At 42.2% G+C, this 23,137-nt stretch overlaps 1 protein-coding gene across 9 annotated transcripts in view; it reads left to right on the forward strand.

Moving 5' to 3' along the window:
• Positions 1-18,782, forward strand: part of cacna1g (calcium channel, voltage-dependent, T type, alpha 1G subunit) — a 219,363-nt gene extending 200,581 nt beyond the window's left edge. For 6 of the 9 annotated variants that reach the window (XM_058621890.1, XM_058621893.1, XM_058621889.1 and 3 more), the window contains 10 exons: positions 1,637-1,770; positions 4,618-4,688; positions 5,784-5,862; positions 6,016-6,137; positions 7,051-7,473; positions 10,029-10,178; positions 11,565-11,687; positions 13,528-13,720; positions 14,140-14,309; positions 16,832-18,782. In XM_058621890.1, the coding sequence (XP_058477873.1) occupies positions 1,637-1,770; positions 4,618-4,688; positions 5,784-5,862; positions 6,016-6,137; positions 7,051-7,473; positions 10,029-10,178; positions 11,565-11,687; positions 13,528-13,720; positions 14,140-14,309; positions 16,832-17,860 (2,494 nt within the window). In that variant the 3' untranslated portion in view covers positions 17,861-18,782. The other 3 variants (XM_058621898.1, XM_058621896.1, XM_058621897.1) reach the window with 3 other exon arrangements.
• Positions 18,783-23,137: the final 4,355 nt, after the last annotated feature.

A 23,137-nucleotide genomic window follows, 5' to 3' on the forward strand; every position in this document is an offset into this window, starting at 1 on the left:
GCCTTAGATGATTTCATAGCTTCGAAATCTCTGGCTTCCTGCTGAAAACCACACGCTAACGCGTGCAAACGCGGCCTCAGCTGCACAAAATGTATACGAGCAAACATCACACGCACGTGAGCGCACACACCAACTCGCCCCTTGTGGTTTTTGGACCAGAACGGACCCCTGAGAGCGCCGCAATGTCCAATCTCTTTGCCAGAGTGGATGGTTTTGCATTTGGCGGCGGCCCACTTTGATATTACCTCAATACACACTCACACAGAGGTACACACAAGCAGATAATCATAACATTTAGCCAAGACCCCCAGAGGACACATTTTTACAATCACAATGAATTTTCTCCTGTTGCAATCTGGGTATCAAAACGTAGAAATGAGTAATATACTGTCGAGGCGAGAAAAAGTTTAATTAAAACAAGTTAAATCGACAAAGTTGATTAGGCAAACAGTCTTCTGTATTTACAGGTATTATATATAGGTAAAGCTGCAGTATCTCAGAAACATCTTACCGACTGATTCAGGGTAATATCCTTCTGCCACTGATGATTTCCAATTATTATTAACGTGCGCAAGTCTGAACCAAAAGCTGCAAATTAAGATACAAAACATAACAGGGAATTATCTACAATGCCAATTCATTTAAAACTGTTTTGATTGAAAGTAGAATGGGCCGTGTTGTTGTGGCACAACAGCACCGCTGCTGAAAATAAGATTGTAGGGGGGAAACACTGCTTTATGATATAGTAAAATAAAATGATACTACCGCCGCTGTGTTAACGTGCCTCATTACACTGAAATAGTCTGCACACTCCCATGCACTGTCATCCGGAAAATTATCAGTCTCCAAACTTGTGTGTTTATGTGATTAGTTAACTGCGTATGACAAAAGTTTTTGGCTTAATTCAGTTGTCTCTGGACCATTAAAGTGATACCGCTCCTGGAATCACTTCTGTGTGTTGAGCACTTAAACCCCCGTGGGTTTGAAAGTTGGCAAAAACTTTGTAGTTCCCGTCTTCACAGAGCTGCGCAGCTGCATTTCAAGGCCCCCCCCCCCCCCCCCAAGTAAAATTACCAGAAATTACAAGGTTTCTTATGCACAAATTTGAGTGGGATTGACCCTCACAACCGAGGTTTTCAGCCATGGTGTCATCACAGTCTCATGTCCACGGCCAGTAATAGAATTTAACAGGGTTCTTGTGAAAGTATTATTGTTGTGTACTAATACAAACAGGCACTGGGGTGGGGGCCTCCTCAGCTTGGGGCTGCTCTGCCTGTTGTAATCTGGCAGTTAATCTCATCGTATTGTCCACAGAAAATTACAGCACTTCTCCGTTTTACATTTGTGTGGTTAGTACTAAAAGTACGTACATCAACTAATGTGTAACAGTGCACAACCCCTGGTACTGAAAATCAGTACTGATTAGATTTGGATCAGAACTGTGAATTGTTGTTGCATCTGTAGTAAAAGTCCATACCTTATTAGGTCTTTTACTAGGTCATTTATTTACTCCTGTCAAGTGACTTATGTTCATGCCTTAAAGAAATAACTCACAAAGGAGAAATGGCCAATGTTGATCATTTGGTGTATGAGTTTTTCAACCAGCATGTATGTGTGTGTGTGTGTGTGTGTGCAGGTGGAACCAGCTGGACCTGGCCATTGTGCTGCTATCTATCATGGGCATCACTCTGGAGGAGATTGAGGTCAACGCTTCACTGCCCATCAACCCCACCATCATTCGCATCATGAGGGTGCTGAGGATTGCACGAGGTATAAACCCAGCCCTTCCTTCCACCCACCATCCATCATTTCTCTCTTTGCGGCTGACCCAGGTCTGAGAAAGTCCTAACTGAGCCAGACCCGAACCTGAAGCACACTCTTTAACTCAGTTTGTGTTACTATGTCTATGATATTAAATTGAATTAAATAGTTTTTTTGTATAGCGCCAAATCACAACACTGACAGGCAGAAATGAAACCTTTACAGTATTATAGAGAGAAGAGAAACCGCAAAATTCACACAATGAGCAAATACTCAGAGAGAAAAACCAGAATAGACTCAAAAATGTGCAGCCATCTGCCTAGACAGGTTGGGGTGAAAGGAAAAATTGTGAGGTGGGGGGACAGAAAGACCAGGAACAGTTGTATCAAGTTACAGGTTTACACAGAACAGTCCTGAATCGGTTATAGTACGTAGTACATGTATTTAAACACACAGTAAAATAGATTGTTGATAAAAAATTATACTAGTATCGATTTCAATTATAGCATAATAATCATGACAATTCTACCCGTGCTAATTATAATAATAATAATAATGGCCTTGAAATTGGATCCTGGATCCTGCAGCCTGAAAGATGCGGATAGAGAGTGAGAGAGATATGCTGACTCTCTGTTTCTATGGTAACTGCTTGTTTTCCATCTTTGTGTATTGTGAAATTTACACTCCAAAGTTCTGTAAACTTGGAAAACGACAATGATTAAAATAATTGAAAATAAAATTGTCTATGACACACGTACTCAAACTGGCCCGGCCAATGTAACCGAAACCTAGTGGGCTCGAGTTCAGGTATCTGTGCTCTAGCACGCTGTCTCTTTCCCGATGCCGTGCATTTAAGATGTACTTGTAAACAGTCTCATCTCTGGGACTCCCCTCCATGTCATTTCTGCATGGCAGGTCACAGCGGCAGTTCGGGCAGGGTGCGAGTCGACCAGATGGCGCCATGAAACACAGTTAGCAGACAAACACAAAAAGTGGGAGAAGGAGGCATTTAGAAGAGAAAGAAAGATAGCAGAGTGTGAGGGATATCCAAGACACATTATGACAGTAAGTGAATTATGCTGGGAGAAAGTGAGACTAGGTAGGGAAGGAATAAATGAGAGGAGTGGGGTAAGAGGAGAGGAATAAAGGGATGGGGTAGGATGATGAATAACTTCAAACCCCAAAATAGATTATAAGAAGATGGAAAGAGGTCTGAAGAAGAGATGCAACAAAAAGAATTGTGATGAAGTGAATGAGGAGGATATAAATGAACAGAGGAGAAGAGTGTAGGTGGGCGAGAGACAGAGAGAGTGTGCAGTGCATCTGGAGAGAGAATAAATGGTGGAAACGCACGGAGGAGGAGGCTCAGAACCAGGAATGTCGAGAACAAGAGACAGGATGGATTTAGCGGGAGGGGACGGGGGCAGCTAAACTGTCCGCGTGCTCCGTGCCGATTAATGTCCAGGTCGTAAAAGAAAAGACAGGACTGGAGGAGAGAGGAGGATGAGAGGAGATAAGACAGGCGGGAGGGAGACTCATCTGTTTTGTCTTGATTACTGAAGGTGTATAAACAAAGTAGGACGGAAATTATCGTCCACACTCGGTGTAGATATGCAGCATTACATTAACACACCACCACTGTGATTCTCATTTAAGGTCCCTTAAAGTCGCTGTGTCTGACATGTGGGACATCATGAAATTCACCACTATCACATACTTTTCAGGGTACAATCTAAGTACTTTTGTGCCTTATATGATTTGTTACTTTTCTATGTATTTAAGTTGCTCATGCAATATTATCATTATTCCCTTAATTTCCTAAATGTAATGATAAGTTCATACTGAATGGTATACTCCCTCTTTCCCGTTCTCTCCTCTGTCCCCCATTTTTCCCTTTCACCCCAACCTGTCTAGGCAGATGGCCACACATCTTTGAGTCTGGTTCTGTCAAGATTTCTTCCTTAAAAATTAGTTGTTTTCTCTCCACTGATGCCAAGTGTGAATGTTTGGGTTTGTGAGTTACCTGGTTCTAAAGGCTTGAACAACCATGATGTATAATTTATGAATCTGTTAAATACTACGTGCATTGCTGACCAGTGGTGAACTGGTCAGCAATGCACCCCAAAGTGACCCCAAAAATCTGGTCCGGTTTTGTCCATGAAAAAATGAAGTTTAATTATCTTATCTGTCAAGATTCAGTTTTTTTTTAAGCGAGTGATGAGATTTAACCGAAAGTGTAATTCTCACCTGCTTCATTGTTTCCTTACTGTTCTTAAATCATCATCTCCAGATTGGGTTGTTTCCTTGAATTTAAATGCACCAATAATTGTGGTTGTGGGTGGGGAGTGTGTGTCTAGTTCATCAATTTCAATTTAACTTCATATTCACAGATACATTAATTAATACAGTAATTTTTCACACGACAGTTTGTATTTTTTAGAACTTAAGATTTTCATTCACTTTCTTGTCAGAGTTTGTTAGAAATACTCTTTATTCTTGGCGTCTGGAAGGTTTCAGGCTTTCAGCTTTTGTGACAGTTACTTTTTTTTACTCTTTTTCATTCATTAATATTCGTTATCTACTTGTATTCCTCCACCCATGCCCCGTCAAAAACACCAGTGACCCCAGTCAGGAGGCCGTGACCTCACTCAGGCGACCTGACAACATAATGCTGCTCAGTACAAGGAATTGTGTGACTCCACTGTTGCTGTAGTCTGTAAGTGATGAGAAGGATGTGTCCTTTCCTCCTCACAGGAGGCGTGCTGGCACAGGTCCCCCGTTCTGTTATGTAAGGCTGACAAATCCTACTATTGCTAAGACACTTTTTTTCCTCTGTGTGTGTGTGTGTTTCTACAGTATTGAAGCTATTGAAGATGGCGGTGGGGATGAGAGCTCTGCTGGACACCGTTATGCAAGCCCTGCCTCAGGTACGCCGTCAGCTCCGTTGAATAACATCCACCTCCTCTGCCTTCCTTCGCAGAAAAATTGTTGTCACCACAATCTGCAGTTTCAGCTCACGTCCCACAGAAGCTGTTTCCTTAAATTACATCCCAGGAGTGTCTCTTTTTTTCAAGACGTGCTCTTCCATTTCGGGGGGGAATCATCTTTTCCCCAGGGGCTTTTCTTCCTGCTTTAGAGACTTATTTATTTGCATTTTTTAGACCCCTGCAAAGTGTTGTCTTGAAAAGTGAAGTGCTGGAGTTGGTAAATTTGAGGTCGCATTGTTTGGATGGAGTGAAAGAAAAACAACACATTCCTCCCAAAGCTTATCAGAAAGGTGTGTCCAGGTTGTCCCCTAAAAAAAAAAAAATCCACATTTGTGCAAATGCTGTTCCATAAAAATCATTGACATTAGAATTACCTTTCATTTTCACTCATTCACAGCATTTTCTTATGCGCACATAAAGTTGATAAAGTTTACCGTTTTCTAGGTAACATTGAACCCAGAACACAACAAGCTACTTATTCCTACCTTATTTCCAATATTGTATGCGGCCAGGATGAAGGTTTTGCAGTAAAATTGTGTACATTTTTACCTCAAATTAACTGTTTTAATCCCTAACTAAATAAACGAGTAGAATAGAATCCATCCACGTCTACGTCCTTTATCATTTTACCTCGCAGGAATGTTTGCAACAGGATATTATTCATGCTCAACACAGCTGTGACATCACATCTGGAAAATGCTAGTGACAGGAAACATTTTTGTAACATTTAGCACACTATATATTATAATTATAAAAATGATAATAATGATAATAATAATAATAATAATGATGCTAAAAACCTGTGGCTAGAACTGCAAAGTTCCAAAGTCATACCCCTAAAGTGAAGCTTTGTCACTAGGTTTGGTAGAAAACTAACTACCAAGACAGCAATTTTAGAAAAGCATGTTTTTCCCTTTTCCCTAGTTGCTTTTCTCTCTGGAATGAGCTGTTTGTTGTCCCGTGTCGTCGGTTTATTTTGCTGTGGATTTCTGTCCTCGGGAATAATCGCTCTCTCTTCCTGTTGTCTCCCTGCAGGTGGGGAATCTGGGTCTTCTCTTCATGCTTCTCTTCTTTATCTATGCAGCACTGGGAGTGGAGCTGTTTGGTGACTTGAGTAAGCTCACGAGTGTTTAATCCTTCCGTCCGTCCGTGGGTTCAATCTTATCTGCTGTTAATTGGGTTTTCTAGAACTGTGTAATTGTGGCTCGTAGCTATCGGAACAGGTGCCTCTACAGCTGACGACTGATTGTCTCGATCTCCTCCACAGTTTGTGACGAGCTGCACCCTTGTGAGGGTCTCGGGCGCTACGCGACATTTAAAAACTTTGGTATGGCGTTCCTGCTACTTTTCCGAGTTTCCACCGGAGACAACTGGAACGGCATCATGAAGGTGAAAAGAATATTTTGAATTTTGTGATCACTGTGCCACTTAAATATTGGGGTAAATAGCCAAACTTGGTTTAGTTAAGGGGCCACACACAACACTTTTTTTTTTTTTACCTCAAGTGAGCAGTAAACTAATAGTATAATAACCTATAAACAACAAGAACTCAACCTGAAATGTCTTGTTTTCTAAGTTACACATTAACACAGCTTACAGATCACAGTTGATCTATAAAGGCACAGGTATCAGTCACAGGTATCTCAACAAATTCATCCTGCGGGCCGGATTGGACCTTCAGGTGGGCCGTTTCCGGCCTGCAGGCCGTACATTTGACACCCCTGGCCCTAATTCACTGATGTTTGGACCAAATAATAGTGAAAAGGAACAAAATTGGCACAAACTATAGGCAATCTAATGGAAAAAATTATTTAATTTTCACCAGCTATATAAACACACCTGAGCAAAAGGTACTCAAAATTTCGTAAATTTGGAAATACGTCACAGTTCAGAGTTCACTTGGCGTTCGATTTTGTGACTTCTGCACAATTCTCGCTACTTTATATATCAGTCCAAAAAAATTAGATATAAAATGAATCATAACTTTGACGCCACAACAAATTTCTTAAAGCCTGAATATGTGACCTATAAATACACACACACAGGAATCCATATAAGGAGTTGTGTATTATTCCCACGGCAAATCTTGTTCCAAATGTGTTGTAATCTTTAGCGTTAGTTGTTGAAATATTGACTGACTGAGTTGCCATCATGTCCATCTCCAGAGACATGCTGTTAATGTGGATACTTGACACTTTCATTACAGAAATCAGACAAGAGATTTGCTAAATTATCCAATGTTTTAGTTGTTATTTGTTGCTTTAGCAGTTGCTCATGTAGAATTTTTTCTTTTTTTTTCCAGGACACATTAAGAGACTGTGCTCAAGACACCAACACCTGTTACAACACTGTGGTCTCCCCCATCTACTTCGTCTCGTTCGTGCTCACCGCTCAGTTCGTCCTCGTCAACGTCGTCATCGCCGTCCTGATGAAGCACCTGGAAGAGAGCAACAAGGAAGCCAAAGAAGGGGCCGAGGCCGAGGCCGACCTGGAACTGGAGTTCCAGATGGACGGAGGAGACTTGGCGACACGGTCCCCTCAGCTACACCCCCTCACGCTGGGCTTTGACAGGTCCAGTTCAGGGGGTTCACCCTGGAGGTCCACCGGAGGAGGGGACAGGGAACAGGAACGGGACGGTCCTATGGACTCACCCCCCGCCGACATAACCAGAGACTCTGTGAACATCAGAGAAGACACCCCTCCGTGCCTGGACCCCCCACTGGAGGTACGGAATCTTTTTTCAGGGCATTTTTTTTCATCTTCATTTATGTTTTCATGATAAAACTGTGATTATGTTTGTGTGTAATGAAAATACTTTACATACTTTGACATTTGAGCCATAAAGACCAATTAGAATGAACCCCTTAAGCCCGACCGAGAAAACTACCATTGTATTCATCCTCTATGAGAACATAGTAAAACATAACAAATGTTTTCTAAGTGTTTTAACCTCAAAGTTAAGACAAAACAAGTGTGAACATGTATTTAGGTGCAAAGATTAATGTTTAGAAAAGCCTTTTAATCTTTCCTGGGAGCTCCTTCTCGAAGGTTATGATAAGGATATCACCGGGCGGACACTCAATAACAACACACAATATTTTTATTATACTAAACATATTCTTAGTGATAAACAAAAAATACAGATAAGTAATAAACAAGTAACAAATATATGCCAATGTGCAGTAATCATTGATTAACAATAAGTTGTATAGGTCACTTTGTGGCTACGTCTAAATTCTTAGACATAAGGTATTTTTTTTTTTTTATGTTAAATTTAATTAAAAAAAAGACGCAAATACATTCCTAAAATGTCTAAATCGCATCCCGCGATTCCCCAGAGTCCACACATCCATCCTGCGTTATAGACAAATGTCCTGCAGTCACTTCCTGTGAGGATGTTCAGATGACCTCTATGTCTCTGACCATTAATTCTGACTCCGTTCCAAAACCATTAGTTAATTTTCTGGCCGGTGCTGAGGGACACTGAGGAGGCCAGATTATATCGGAAATGACGGATTCCTTAAGAGAGGAGATGTTTTTTCTCTCCGTCGTCATCGTGAAATAACCGTGTTCTATGTAGTTCATATTTAGTCTATGTAAACAGACTATAGTGAATATGGCCGCAATTTTGGCGTATTTTCAAACTATAAGTGCTGTCTACATGTGTTCAATACCCTTGTGGTGTGGAGTGGACATAGGACATATCAGACATTCCCCCAGAGAATAAAGCGGTAGACAATGAGCGAGTGAGCCAACATTGACAGAGATTGTTTCAGGAGATTAAACTTCACCACTCCGTGGCTTCAGGATGTACTTAAGGATGTCTGTCAGACAATTTTAATTTTAAGATTAAGGTCCCGTTTGTTTATGAACAGTCCCAGCTGTGCACATTTGCTTATTTGAATGTTTGTTTGTTTTTTTAAAAAAGTCACATAATCAAAAATGCTCACTGGTTAGATGTGAAACTGTTGGGAGCAAAACATCCATGGAGAACTTGAACTGAAAGGTTATAATGTAGAAACACACCTTATGTGCAGAAGACTTTAGACCTGGTTTTGGGAGTTCATTTGTGTACTTTGATGCACAGAATGTGAGGGAGCCTAATATTAGGATTAAGGTTTTACGTTGTTGGGTAGAATATGGTTTAAGCACTCTTTTATGAAGTACCTTAAAGGGATACTTGAGTAAAAGTACAAGTATCTAACCAGAAATTATGCTAGAAGTGATTTGGTATAAGTTGAAGTCACTTAATTAATACTATTTATATTACTTAGTAAAAGTCTTGCAGTATCAAAGGCATTTTCTGATATAACATGTACTTCAGTTTTAGAAGTAAAAGCAAAAGTATTAAACAAGTGAGGAATTAGGATTGAGCCATGGTGTGTCAGTGGTAGGGTGAGTTGTCTTTCCGTTGGAAGGTTATGGGTTCAATTCCTGGTTCTGCTAGTCTACACGTGTCCTGTGACTAGCATGTGAATGGGTGAAAACTGTAGTGTAAAGCAGCTCATCGAGACTAGGAAAGCTCTATATAAGTACAGACCATAATACCAACTCTTATTCTGATTTTATTTTATACAGTAACAAAGTATTTGTTCTTGGTTACATTACAACACTGGGTGTAAATAAGGTTTAGGGCAAGTTATTTAGTAGCAATAGTAACATTTTGAGTCCTCACAACTACTCGAAGATTAGAATGTGTGTGTGTGTGTGTGTGTGTGTGTGTGTGTGTGTGTGTGTGTGTGTGTGTGTGTGTGTGTGTGTTGGCTGGGCCCTGTGTAGAGGACATGCCAGTCACAGATAGGTCACAGTGCCATGGGAAAGCTGGACCACAGGGTCTTGTTGTTCACTTGGACGGCTATTTCCAGACAGCGGGGAACTTTTCTGAGGATAGGAAATAGAGGTTGTGTTTACCCTGCGAGACATTATCAGTCGTCCTCTGCTGCTCCTCCTGAACATGTCTGCAGCCGTGTGGGTCACCAGCTTTTACTGCGAGGTTCTAGTGCCCCCGTGTGGTTACTACTTGTACCACATGTAGAAAAGTGATTATAGTTTGAGATCATTTTGTTGTGTTAAAGTCTTCCTGCTTGGATGCATGTGTTTAATCTTGTTTGTATACATGTCTGTTTCCCTGTTTCTCTCCTTCTCTTTCTCTGTGACCCATTATTTCTATCCACATTTGTCTCTGTGTGGACTTCTGTCTTTCTTTTTTCCCCCTCCCTCCCGTCCTTGTCTTTTTCCTCTGCTGTCCCTGTCGCTCTGTCTCTCTCTGCATTATCCAAGTTTGTCCAGCGGAGAGCGCTGTTTGACTCGGTCTCCCTGGTCATCCAGGGTTCAATGGAGGGAGAGTTGAGTCTGATGGACAACCTGTCCGGCTCTATCTGCCACTTCTACGCGCTGCCGCCCAAGTCCAGCAAACGCAGCAGCGACAAGGTCAATAATCGCCACTGACGCCACTCACCTCCTCCATTTTTTCCCATACGCTCTGATTTCTCTGTGATTATTACCATGAAAAACCCAAAGAGACCACAAATTTGCAAACGTAATTATGCTTTTTTTTCAGGGTTTGACGTTCATTTTCCAACAATAACCTATGATTATGAGTATTTGTGGTGTCTCTCCTGCAGATTTAACCTGAGTTAAACCAATTGTCCAATGTCACGTTGACAGAAAAGTGACTTTTAAATTGGTCTTTACATACAGAAAGAAGAGGTTGTTTAGAATTTGGCTGACCTTTCAAACACGCCGTAACGACTCTGCTCTAAAGCAGATTTCTTCGGTCTGTGGAATCTCCTCTCAATACGATGTTTGTTAAATGTCCCGCAGCCCGACGGCTATTTTCCTACAGGCATTTCCTCAACACTGAACATTCTTCCCTCTCTAACCAGCCGTGTTGCCCACCGCCTCCTCCGTGCACTTCATCATCTCCCGCCTCAGCCTCAGCCATGATCTCATCCCCTCACTTACTCTCATTCATGCAGAGTTTGGGCCCTGTTAGCGCCGCCTGAGTGAAGCGCTTTTTGTCACATGTTTGCGTGTTTATTTTCCATCTTTGTCAATCAGTGATGACCCTCTGAAGCGAAGCAGCTCTCGCTTTTTCGACTCAAATCCGCCAAGTGATGTTAAACCCATAAGCCATGGATCAGTGAGACACTGAATGTTGCATCTGGACGCGTCTTTTCTTCAATTGAAGGCACTTTTTCTTTTTTTCAGACTCCATTAGCTTTGCAAAAACCCTCTAAAAGCTGTAAATTGCTTTGAGACGTTGTTACCGGGCTCCTAAAGGCCACCTCTCCTCCTCCTTTCGGAGATGTTTTTCACCGAGCTTCTGCACAGATGGCTCATTTGCTTGTCGGAGAGCTTTTACCCTTTTAAACTGGTGCAGATATACAGCGGCTAAGAAAAACACCGCTGGAGGCTTGTAAACACTGATTTGTGGCGAGAAAAAGTGACCTTTCTGACATTTAGCTTTGGTAATTTTTCAATTACTTCACATAATATATGACCGCGGTAAACAATGAATCCCCCTTCTTCTTCTTCTTCTTCTCGTCTGCTTGTTTGTTTCTGTAAATGTTTAATTTGCATCTTCTTTGTTTTTCCTTGTGTTTGTCTCAACGCTGTGTCATTATTGCTATTTCCAACAAATGTAAAAAGAGCAAAACATTTTTTTACTGCTTTTCCTCTGCTACACCACACTGGTTGTGTATGTTGTTTCAAATATGTATTGTGGTGCTATCTGTGCGTAGTGTCCTTATTTCTGTCTTGTAAAAAAAAAGAAAGTGTGCGTTTGCTCACCAGCCGTTGTCTCTTCCTGCCTAGATCCCTCTAGCGGAGATGGAAGCTCTGTCTCTGGCCTCTGAGAATTCCTGGTCCCTAGCTCTGACCGACGACTCGGCCCCCGACGATTTTAACCCCCTCTTTCTAAGCAGCCTGGATTGCAACGTACTGACAGTTCTTCTCTTTCCTCTTTCTCCATCGCTCTTCCCTCTACCCGCAGTTTCCTTTTCCCCCGGGTGCTTCCAAAGCCACTTGTTCCCCGCACTACACTCACACTTTGGGCGATTGACAGCATCTTAAATTAGCTGTAACTCTGTGGAGCCATTTTTTAACGGCACATTATTACTTTGAACGCTTACTCTGTTGAGGAAACGGCTCCGTGGCACGAACCAGAGGTCAAACTAGTCCACTAGAAAAATGAGGATGTAGCATTCAGCCATTTATCTCAGTCTGCTGCAGTGTCCTCTGGACCAGCTATTTTTAAATAACAGCTTTAAAGTGACTTTTTTTTTATCTACTGGCTAAGTATTTTACAGTTTTTGGGATGGATGAAATGATTAGAGGTCAGTGTGGGGCAGGTTTTATGCACAAAAAGTTAGTCAAAGTAAAAGTGAGTAGATTCATTTGTAAGAAAAAGTCAATGTTACTTCCTTTCAAGAAAGTAAAACACAGCAGCATCATAATGACTTTTATTAATTAAGTGTTTTCTTCATTTGACCAAGTGGGAAAAAAATGGGGGAAACTGCCCTTTAACTCATTTCCTCATCCATATATTGATTAGGAAAAGTGTTTTATTCCCTTTAGTCTTTAAACAGATTTCAGGAAATGATCCCTGTTCAATGATGAACTGCGGCATCGTCCATTATCGTCTCATATTAGGACACTTTGTCACACTGCGGCGTACGTGTCCCTCCTGAGCGCTGTCAGCAATCTATACATTCCTCTGCGATGTCCCCGTCCCACAGCGCTGCGTCATTGAGTGAAAGGACATCCTTACAGTACGTCCTCCAAATGAATGAAGAATGAGAATGAATTGAGTGTCACGAGGGCTGTCGGGGTGTAATTATCCACCAATTTGGCTCTTTGATGCTCGTATCACTTCCTACGAGCCACATGACTTCCCCCCAGAGAGAGGGTCACTGTCACCTTGGCTCATCCGGGGCGCGTGACGCCTATGCGTCGACATCAGCCTCAGAGGCGGAGAAACCGAAATCACTGCCAAGTGTTGGGACGTGTCCAAAAAAACTGAATAAAAGGGCAAGACAGTGAAGAGGTAGAGGAGAACAAGTGGCATTGAAGGACCCTGGCGAATCTAACCGTGTGCCCTCCAACTTTCTCTTTGTCATTCCACATTTCCAGCCTGGTGTTTGTTTCTCTCCAGTCCAGTCCAGTCCAGTCCAGTCCAGTAGAGTAGTTCGCCTCCTCACCTGATAGTTTTACAGTTCTCTCTCCTTCAGCCTTACTGTTACTTCTCCTTCTCCTCTCTCTAACTTTCCTTCTTCTTCTTCATCAGTATTTCATGTTTTCTTTATCCTATGTGCTTTACGTGTTGGGTCCGTGTCTTTTCTCACAGTCCCTCTCTCTTTGTGTGTGTGTGTGTCGTGGTGTAGTAGTTTTTACTCTCCCGGGTTGTAATGTTTACCGGAGCTCCAGTGGCTCTGTGGTGAATGTGTTATGGCTCAGGCTGTAGGACACTGCCCTAGCTGACACACAATCACGGAGCAGGCTGAACTAAACTTACCTGACTGTGGGCACAAACGCAAACAGGAGTGTCTTAATATTTGGAAGCAGTTTTCTGTGATCTGTGGCAGCTCCGCGCCAGTCAACGATCCTCCCATGTATGCTGGTGATCGCCGCCTCTTTGTTTGCATTGTGTCGTAGAGAAACGTCAGCTGTGAATGTGTCAGACACCGTGTGAGAGTGCTTGTGTCAAAGAGTCAAAAGCCCCGGCTCGTCCAGGTCCAGAGAGGCCCTAACTCTGTTTTCTCTCCCCCCCCCCCCCCAGCCAGAGCAGCTTGATCCCGGGGAGCCACAGCGGGACGACCTGCTGAGTGTCAGGAAGCCCATGGTGGGACGCACACACTCCCTGCCCAACGACAGCTACATGTTCTTCCCCCTGCAGCCCTTTGGTCCAGCACAGCTTTTAGCTCAGTCACACGGGTACCAGTACATGCAGGACTCCCACAGAGCCCAGTCAGGTAATTTAGGAGATAGATTTTATTAATCTGGGGTAGACAAATTAGACAATTTGGTTAGTAGAGCAGCCACTAGGTGGCGCCCTGTCTCTCTCTGAACTGCCCTGTGAGTGGTTTAAAGACTCCTTTCATGGGCCAAGTTTCCCTGAGACTGAAACCTGAGTAAAGGCGGCACAAACACCTATTTCAAATCTCTTTGTTTACATTAAGCTGAAAGGTTATTGAGGAATTATTGATCAATAACACCAAAAATATGATGCTTATCTGTGTATACCATAAAGAAGCATTTTTTCCTATGACACCACAGTTGCAGGTTTTGTAACTTTCATTATTATTTTACCTGGAATTCAACAGATGTCATGAGTAAAAAAAAAAAGAAGTTTGATTTTTATTATAACACTGTCATCTGTTGTCGTGCGCAGGCTCCAGTGCCTCTGTGCGCTCGCAGCCGGAGGAGTTCTCCCAGCAGCTGACCGTTCCCTCTGAGCTCTTCAGACCCATCAGTCCCCACAGCCACTCAGACTCTGAGAGTATACCACGACTGCCTCCACCCAGGCGCACGCACACGCTCAGCCGCACGCTCCGCAGACAGGTAACTGCAATCACATCACATCATATACAGTATGTGATTAAAAATGTGTTCTGTGTCAGTGTTTATCAATCCTCTGTGACAGTCTTTGTCTTATCATTTTAGAGCCACTGTTAGAGAAACAAAGAGATTTATAGAGTAAATCTTAACATTCACAATGAGACTTTATAGTGTTAAAAGTAAAGTTTAAATGTGTAAATGTTCTTTATCATTTGGGGGGAAACCATATACATTTATTTAAAGGTGTAATTTTTGGGAAAAGTAAAAATCAGAGAGAGGTGTATCACAACCAGATACATTTTTTATATCCTTCAGTGTGATTAGATTTGTTATGATCATAATTATTATAAATTAAGACAGTGAAAAACATATATTTGCATTTTTTGCCAAAAAAGACTCTAAACAAGAGACATTTAAACTGTCTCTGTTTGTTTTTCCTTTTAATTGTAGTTTTTACTCAAACAGTGGCTAGAAAATTCCACAAACGTGACCTTGTGCATGTTTCTAAAAACAATCTCACTTCCCTGTATTTCTTTCTTTCTGTCTTTCTTTCCTCATCCCCTCCTCTCCGGGACTCCTCTCTTTTTTACGAACCGTCTATCTCTCCACGTGGTATCTGGATTTTTCTCTGATCTCAGCTCAGTCGGGCCCCAAAGCCGCCCGACCCCGAGCTCCTGCTCAAACACAGATACTCCTGTTTCTGAAAATGCCGCAGACTTTAGTAGCGACCACTGGGTTTTTCCAGAAACACCGGACTCCATGTTCATCTTCACACAGACAGACACTGAATCACACGCAAACAAACAAACAGGCTTCCCCATCTTTTTTCCTGCATTTCTTTCCCTCTTTTTTTATTTTATTTCTGCTAACCATCAGCCACAGAGCAACTAAACCTCACAGGAAACGTTTACCTGTAGGAAGTTTATTAATTCCTTTTCTATTTTTGAAGCAGGAGTCAGACAAAAGTGTGTCTGTACTTACACAACTCAGGGAAGCGCTGTCCATATATGCATTTGGCCATTTTGTACACACACATGTTGATAGAGCACTAGTGTATTTTCTATTGTATAGTAAAGTGCTTAAAGGTAAATAATTGTTAAGCAGAGTGTGGTAGTTGTTGTACTTGATTGTTTTTTTTTGCTTAAAAAAAAGAGGTGTTTTTTTTTTTTAAGTACTGCTCCAGTGTGCACACTTACTACCTGCTGTGGCTGGTGATTAGTTTGTCCTGGCTGTTTTCTCTGTGACCACTAGGTGTCTCTGTGGTCACATCAGTCAGACTCATTTATGCAGGGAAACTCAGCATCACGCTTCTGCCCCAAGAACTCATTCATGCCTTCTTTTTTCCCCCTCGTTTTCCATGGATTCAAGTGCTTTAATTAACACAATTCCCCAGAATTATGTTGAAATATCTTTCATTTGCTTCACACAGTCAGTGAGACACATTTTAACCATGCTTTCTAACACTTCCTTTCCTACAGTAGTTGCATATCGAGTTCAGCCTCCACCTATTGACCTCACACTTAAAGGTGCGGGAACACTGATCTGAACTGGGCTGTAAATTCAACACAAATGTGGTCAGGGCTTTATGTGTAAGGTCAAAGGTCAGAGGTCAGGTGGTGTGGTTCAGAGTTCACCGTGTCGTGCAGCACTTGATGTAAATGATACATTAAAAGCAGCAGCAGCCAAATTTATATTTCAGCCTCTAAAACGTGAATATCCTTTACCTCAGTCACTGTTTAATTTCTCAAAAATGTGTGATAATAATGTTGAATCTTTCAGAGAAGTAATTATTTTCCACGTGTCAGCCATTTTAACAAGCTCTGTCTGATATTTTCTCCAAAGATAAAATGTTTAATTACCTTGTTAGAGAATTCTTCAACGAACTGTGAGCACTGGCAGCGTCAAGTCTCCACCTCACACTTGTGCACAAGTTGCACACAGAACTGCGATTGGCTTTCAAATTAGCGGTGATGTCACACTGACCTGCACACGTCTGTGTTCACATCACATGCAACAGCGTTGAAGTATCCACCTTCAGCTGATCAAAGTGAATCAAGCAGCCAGGGATCTACTCCTTATGTGTGTTAAAAATAAAAGCAAAGTAGAGTTGGCAAATATAACTACAGTATTTAAATGACGCAAAAATTTAATACAGCCAAACTTCGTATCTCACGTACTCTTGCCCCGCCTCCTGAACTCCACTCAGTTACCTAACGTCTAATATTCGCTTTACAGCAGTTTTCTTTTACTGAATTTTTCAAAAATGTGGTTACAGTTTGCCACAGAAAACTATGACATCGTGCTAAATCCTCACCGGCTGCAGTGATAAACACATCACTCTGCTGCTCAGACTGTGAACTTTTACCCAAACTGCCATTTCTCATCGTCATCACCTCACACTAACTAGTTTCCCCCTGTCATTTTTTTTCTGATTCCTGTATACACCCCTCCCTTCCCTCCCTCGCTCATTGACGTCCATCTCCTCCCTCCCTCTCCTCCCCTCTACGCTCCTGTACGTCTTCCAGGTCGCTGTGTCCACTGACTCTCAGGAGGCTCTGTGCTCAGGAGACGGGGAGAGCAGTGAAGGACTTGTAAACGTGGCCTCTCTGGGGCTCTCGTCATCGTCTCCCTCCACCTCCTCCTCCTCCACCTCCACCTCCCCCTCCCCCGCCACTCCCTCACCCTGCTTTCAGCAGCAGCAGCAGCAGCAGCCTGCTCTCTGCCTGGTCCCTGCTACACCAGGTGCCTCCCCTATCCCCTCGCCCCCGGGCAGCGAGCACCAACGCTGCATCGCCTCCTACTTCCCGCCCTCTTCTTCCTCCCCCTCACCTCCTCCTCTCCCACCAGCCAGGCCCCAGCAGCAGCAGCAGCAGCAGCAGCAGGAGGAGGACCAGGAAGTGTCCCTCATCACCTGCGTGGGGTTGGCGGGCGGAGATGTCCTCGTGGCAGAGGACAGCGTCGACAGCAACGAGGGTTACAGCACATACGTGGGCTGCCAGGAGAGTCGGAGTCCATATTTGAGACAGCTGAAAAGGTACCATAGCGTCGACACGCAGGGCCGCAGCACTCTCCTGCCCCGCCCCCGCCCTTCCTCCTGGTTGGACGACCCGCGGCGCCACTCGGTGGAGGTCTGCCCCTCGGCAGAGTCCAGCCCACAGCGCAGCAGCGCCTCCACCTCGTCCGGCTTCGTGTCGCGGGCCGACAGCCTACAGATCCACAGCCAGACGTCCACTCAGACTTCACTGCCCTCACCGCGACGCAAGAAGAAGATGAGTCCACCGTGCATCTCCGTGGACCCGCCCGACGGCCTGGAGCCACAGTCTGGCCTCTACCCGGGTCTGGGTGTGATCAGCGGGTTAGGGATGCCCCCTTCTTTGCCCAGCCGGGACACCTGCCTGAGGAGGAGAGCGCCCTCTAGTGACTCCAAGGACTCTTTTGACCTGGGAGCCAGTGAGAGTTCGGGTCAGGATGGAGGCTCGCCAAACCCCAACACCAACCCCAAGCTATTGACTCTTCCCAGTTTTTCCTTTGAGAAGACGAGCGCTGAGCACTGAACACGTCAACACACATGGATACACACACGCACACACACACACACACACGGACAACAGCTGGACGAACCCTCCACACACACACACACAAACACACACAATGCACTCCCGTGTGTCTGTGATGGTGATAGTTTTAGTAATAAAGCTGTAGAGAGTAATAACGGTAAAACTACGACAACAGTAAAAACATCCTTGGTTTCATGAGGAGTGCAGTGCTGTAGTAGTGTGACACCCTTTGTCTTTGTATTGTTACTGCCAAAACAACCAGAGAAGAAGAAGAGAACACGCCTGCACGCCACCGGCTGCAGCACGAACCCCCGCCCCATAAACTCGGGTGTGACATCAGCACCTGGGAGTGTGGCGCCCCGTGTGGCGCAGAACTGCCTGGTGTTGCACAGGGTGGACTTTGCCCCGGTCAGTGGAGGTACAAAGCAATATGAACGTTTTAGAGACACTATTTTCTTAAATTATTGGGCCATAGTGTTTGTACAGGATGTTGTTGTTTTTTTTTATTATTATTATTATTATTTCATTCGCTTGTTATTTTCATGTCTTTTTTGTGGTTTTTGTTTTTTTGTCAGAAATGGTTTGTCTTTGTCTGGGTTTTTTTTCACTGTAGGATATTTCTAGCTTTCTTGGTTTACTGAGGAAAGTGGACGTTTTTTCAAAGTGGTGAAAACCATGTATTTGTAGGAATAATATATATAAATATATATATATATATAAAAAAAACAACAACAAGTCATTAAACTGAGCTTGGATTTTTAAGCACATGCATCAGACGGTCGTGGTTTGATTTCCAGACAAAGACGATTTCTTGATTCCTCTGTGTGTGAGTGTGTGAATATGAATTTGAAAAAAAATAACACTTTCTTTTTAAAACAAACTTGCTTTTTAGAATTATTAAAATCCTCACGTTTTAGAACGGCAGCTCTCTGTGTTGACCTTTCACATGTGAACATTCATTTATCGTCGACTCTCCCCCTTTTTTTAAATGTTTCTTTGCAGCGTAGGATGTTGTTTCCACTCATTCCAGCACAGAGACCTGTATGCAGAGTAGGTGTGGTGGAGCGGCAGCCAATAGGATCACACGCCCTCTCTGTCTCAGCTGTCCTGTGATCGGTCAGAGCCTCCCTTGACAGTGGCAGAATTAGGAAAGCTTGTAAACTGAGCCGAAAGGAGCAGAGGTTGTTGTTCTCTCTTTCAGATCATGTGATTTACATCATGCTGGATGGAAAAGCAGAAGAAGAAAGCTGTCCAGGTTTTACTTCACAAATATTTTCATGTTCGCTCTGCAGCAGAGTCACATCCTGTTGCACCAACACACTGAAAAAGAAAACTTTAAAAAAAGTACCTTAGTTGACGACACTCAATTTTCCATTTTCTTTTCTCATAGCATAAAGAAATACATGGTATGTACATAGATTTAAACATATACACATGTACCAGTATGTAAGTTTTCATCAAGAAACAGTTGCAGAGGTGAATATGAATAAAAAACAGCTTTTGGTATGGGAAGGGAAGGGAAATGAGGGTTACAGTAACTGCTCCGTAATCTGTCAAATTCCTGACTCAAATACTTGCGAGCTACGTCACTTTAGGAATGCCGATGTGACAATTTGCCAAAGATGTCAAACTCAAGCAATTTATTCTGTAAAGAACGTACAAATGACTTGCCACTGAGAAGTATAAGAGCACATCTGGCCGTCGTCCTAGATGTAAAAGTCTGCACAGATGTTTCTGTTTTTCCGAGGAGAGAAAGTGTAGCAGATTGTTCCCTCTCTCTGAACACAGCGTGTGGCGGCATCGGTACAACTTTTTCCAGGATAAAAATGTTCTCACCACCTTCCTCAACCTTCCCTACAATCTGTTGTATTCCTGCAGGATCGCTTAGTGGAAATGGATGAAGGCGATGAAGACACAAGATGTATTGTTTGGAGATGTTGGTGCCATTTTTCAGGAGCTTTAACCTTATGAAGACAAAGAATACCAGGAGGGATGTTGGCACGCTGTTCCTCTGTTTGGAACACGGCAAACCTAACTTTTTTTCTTGTGTTTTTCTTTATATATTATATGATTCATTTATCTATCTGGTGCACAGCTGGATGGGTCCATTCCTGTTGGTCAGTGTCAATGATATAAGTGAGTTACTGCTGCAGTCGTGTGGCGTCAAAATGTGGAGACAAATGTGGCTGCAGCTTAACGTTCCCCGATGCTTTTAGTGCGGACGCGCAAAACCTCATGCAGAACAGTCACAGAGGAGATTCAGGACACATTGTGACAGAAGAGACTCAAAAAACAATGTTATTTCTGCCATATGATAAGATGTTCAGGAACTGAAAATGAAAAGAATTAGACCTTTTGTGAGACTCCCATGCATAAAAATGTCTTAATTATTAGTATAAGTCATTTTCAAAGTGCAAAAACACTCTGCAGGAGGAAAATTACCAAGAAGATCTGCCTCTGGAAATTACTATAATTATAAGAGAATAAAATACCAGCCTAAAACAGCGATGTTGTAGATTTCTGTAGTTTAATCATTATAATAAGATTATAACCTCTCACACACTAAGAAAGTGTTTTTCAGTTTTAACAAAGAGTTGAAAATGACATATAATGCCAATGCTGTACAGTCGAAAATCTGTATGTATATAGTACGTACATAAAAACATACAATAAAACAAGACAAACGTGATAAACACCCACAAAATGAGTAAAGCTGTAGTAAAAGTAAAAATGTGTCTTTAAAAGATATTTAAAAACAGGAAGAGAAGAAGCCTGCCTAACAGTTAAAAGCATCTTATTCCAGAGCTTTGGGAGCTGTGACTGCAAACACCCGATCCCCTCTGAGCTTCAGCCGGGTCTTAGGAACATTGTGGGAATATTTCTAAGTATTGTAAGTATTAGATGTTTATGTTTTTTATTTTTTTTATTTTTAGTAACAATGAAGAATATGTGCCATGTGATGCTGTACATCCAAGTTGATTCAAAAAGTGTATGGATATGGGAATGAATGAGTCCTCCACTTGAAGGTCGCGGGAGACAAAGGTCAAAAAGACAGGACAGGACACCAGTTCATCAACAACCATTCACTCTCACATTCACACCTACGGTAAGTTAAGAGCGTCCAATAAACCTCTGCATGTTTTTGGACTGAGCGAGAAAACTCACGCACACACCGAGATGAACCCTAACCCTCTGTCAAATCGGGGATCTGAACCAGTGACCTTTGTTGTGAGGCAACAATGCTAGCCACTGTAGCACTGCGTGACCGTGGTTCTATTCTGATTCTAGTTATTTATATATAACTTCCCTGGTCCAGTTCTCCTGCAGTTGCTGTTTGTTCAGCTCTGCACAGCAACATGATTGATAAGCCTGATCTCGAGGTCATGAGATTTATAACGTGTCATAAACATAAATGTTGCAATCACGAGCCATTGGGGACCAAATCTACAATCTGTTTGTATTTAATCCTCCAGAGACAACTTCTGCAGTAGAGTATTTCTTCAAGAAGAAACAGGGTTTAAAACTTTTAACTCACAGCCAAACAAAATCTAGTCTGGCTTCAGTTGTTTGACATGTCTGCTCGGATGTTTCTCTTACTTTCTGGACTTCTCTTCCAAACTAAAAGAATGTACATGATGGTGGGTATATAAGAATCATAAAAGTACTAAAAAAACATCACAGCGTCCATCAAAAACTTCTGTCTGGACCTAGTTGTTGAGCCCACAGAGCAACATGGCAATTAAAAAAGTGGTCGTAATGTTGCTGCCGTTTCTGCCACACGGTCTCGGTAGAAAATAAAAGAAAAATAGTGCTTATAAAATGTTGTTCAAAGCTCCTCCATAAAAATAAAAAAGATTCTGCTTGAAATTTAAATTCACCCACACACACAGTGTGAAAAAACCCCAAGGATTGCCGAAAGCTCCTTGCCGATAACTCCTACAACTATATTCATATTAAAATGCCTGCTCAGTCCAATGAAAATTTAAAAGGACTTTTGAACTACTTCTTTTCTTGGCATGTAAATGGGCAACAGTGAACACTTAGATGGGCTGATAGGCTGATGCTGGACACTGACAGCTCACGCCCTAGAGAATACCATCCCCCAAAAATTTGCAATGTAAATCTTTGTTTTTCTTTTCATTCTGTGTGTAACCACATGTATTTATTTATTTTTTGCTAGCAGCAGTAGAATCAAAGTTTTTTTTTTCAATCTTTTTTATTTATTTATTTGCTCTAACATCTCCCCATGTGACTGGATGAGAACGATGATGATCCAATGTGGCTTGGAAATAAAGAAAATCTTTTTTTCTTCTTTTTCTTTTTTAAATTCTCCATTCCCAGTTGGCCCCAAAAAGAAATTTAGTTTTAATTGTAGCATCTCCCGAGTTGCTTGGCAGCTTTGAAGGAGTCCAAAACTTTCTTTTGAAGTTGTCCGAACTTTGTATGAATGTGTGAAATTATTTTTCCGGACTGGCTCCAGCCTCACACCTTTCCTGGAATAAATTAAAGTCCATTTCAAACATGGCTTCATTCACTGTCACTGATGTTCTTCCACTCTTCCACTGTTTAGCTTCTATGATAACGCCCCATTTAATTTTTTTCTCAACTATATTGGTCCTTTAAGATTCTCATTTTTTATATTTTATGGTTCATCTAACAAATAAACAATCCAACCAACAAACTGATCAATTAGGGCCTGTTTTCATGTCACATTTAAAATTACTCAGGGTCATCCTAAAATGTGACAAAAAAAGTCGTAGGTTAGTATGTCGTCCAAATTTTGACAAAAAAGTCTTAGTATAGTTGTCGTCCAAAATGTGACAAAAAAGTCGTAAGTCATTCAAAATGTAACAAAAAAGTCATAGTATAGTATGTCGTCCAAAAATGGTCAAAACACTCATGGTATAGCATGTCGTCCAAAAATCGTCAAAAACGTCATAGTATAGTATGTCGTCCCAAATCGGTCAAAAACGTCATAGTATAGTATGTCGTCCAAAATCGGTCAAAAACGTCATAGTATAGTATATCGTCCAAAATCGGTCCAAAACGTCATAGTATAGTATGTCGTCCAAAATCGGTCCAAAACGTCATAGTATAGTATGTGGTCCAAAATCGGTCAAAAACGTCATAGTATAGTATGTCGTCCAAAAACAGACCGAAACGTCATAGTATAGTATGTCGTCCAAAATTGGTCACAAAAGTCATAGTATAGTATGTCGTCCCAAATCGGTCAAAAATGTCATAGTATAGTATGTTGTCCCAAATCGGTCAAAA

This window comes from Solea solea, chromosome 21 (genome assembly GCF_958295425.1).
Source record: "Solea solea chromosome 21, fSolSol10.1, whole genome shotgun sequence".
Taxonomy (NCBI): domain Eukaryota; kingdom Metazoa; phylum Chordata; class Actinopteri; order Pleuronectiformes; family Soleidae; genus Solea; species Solea solea.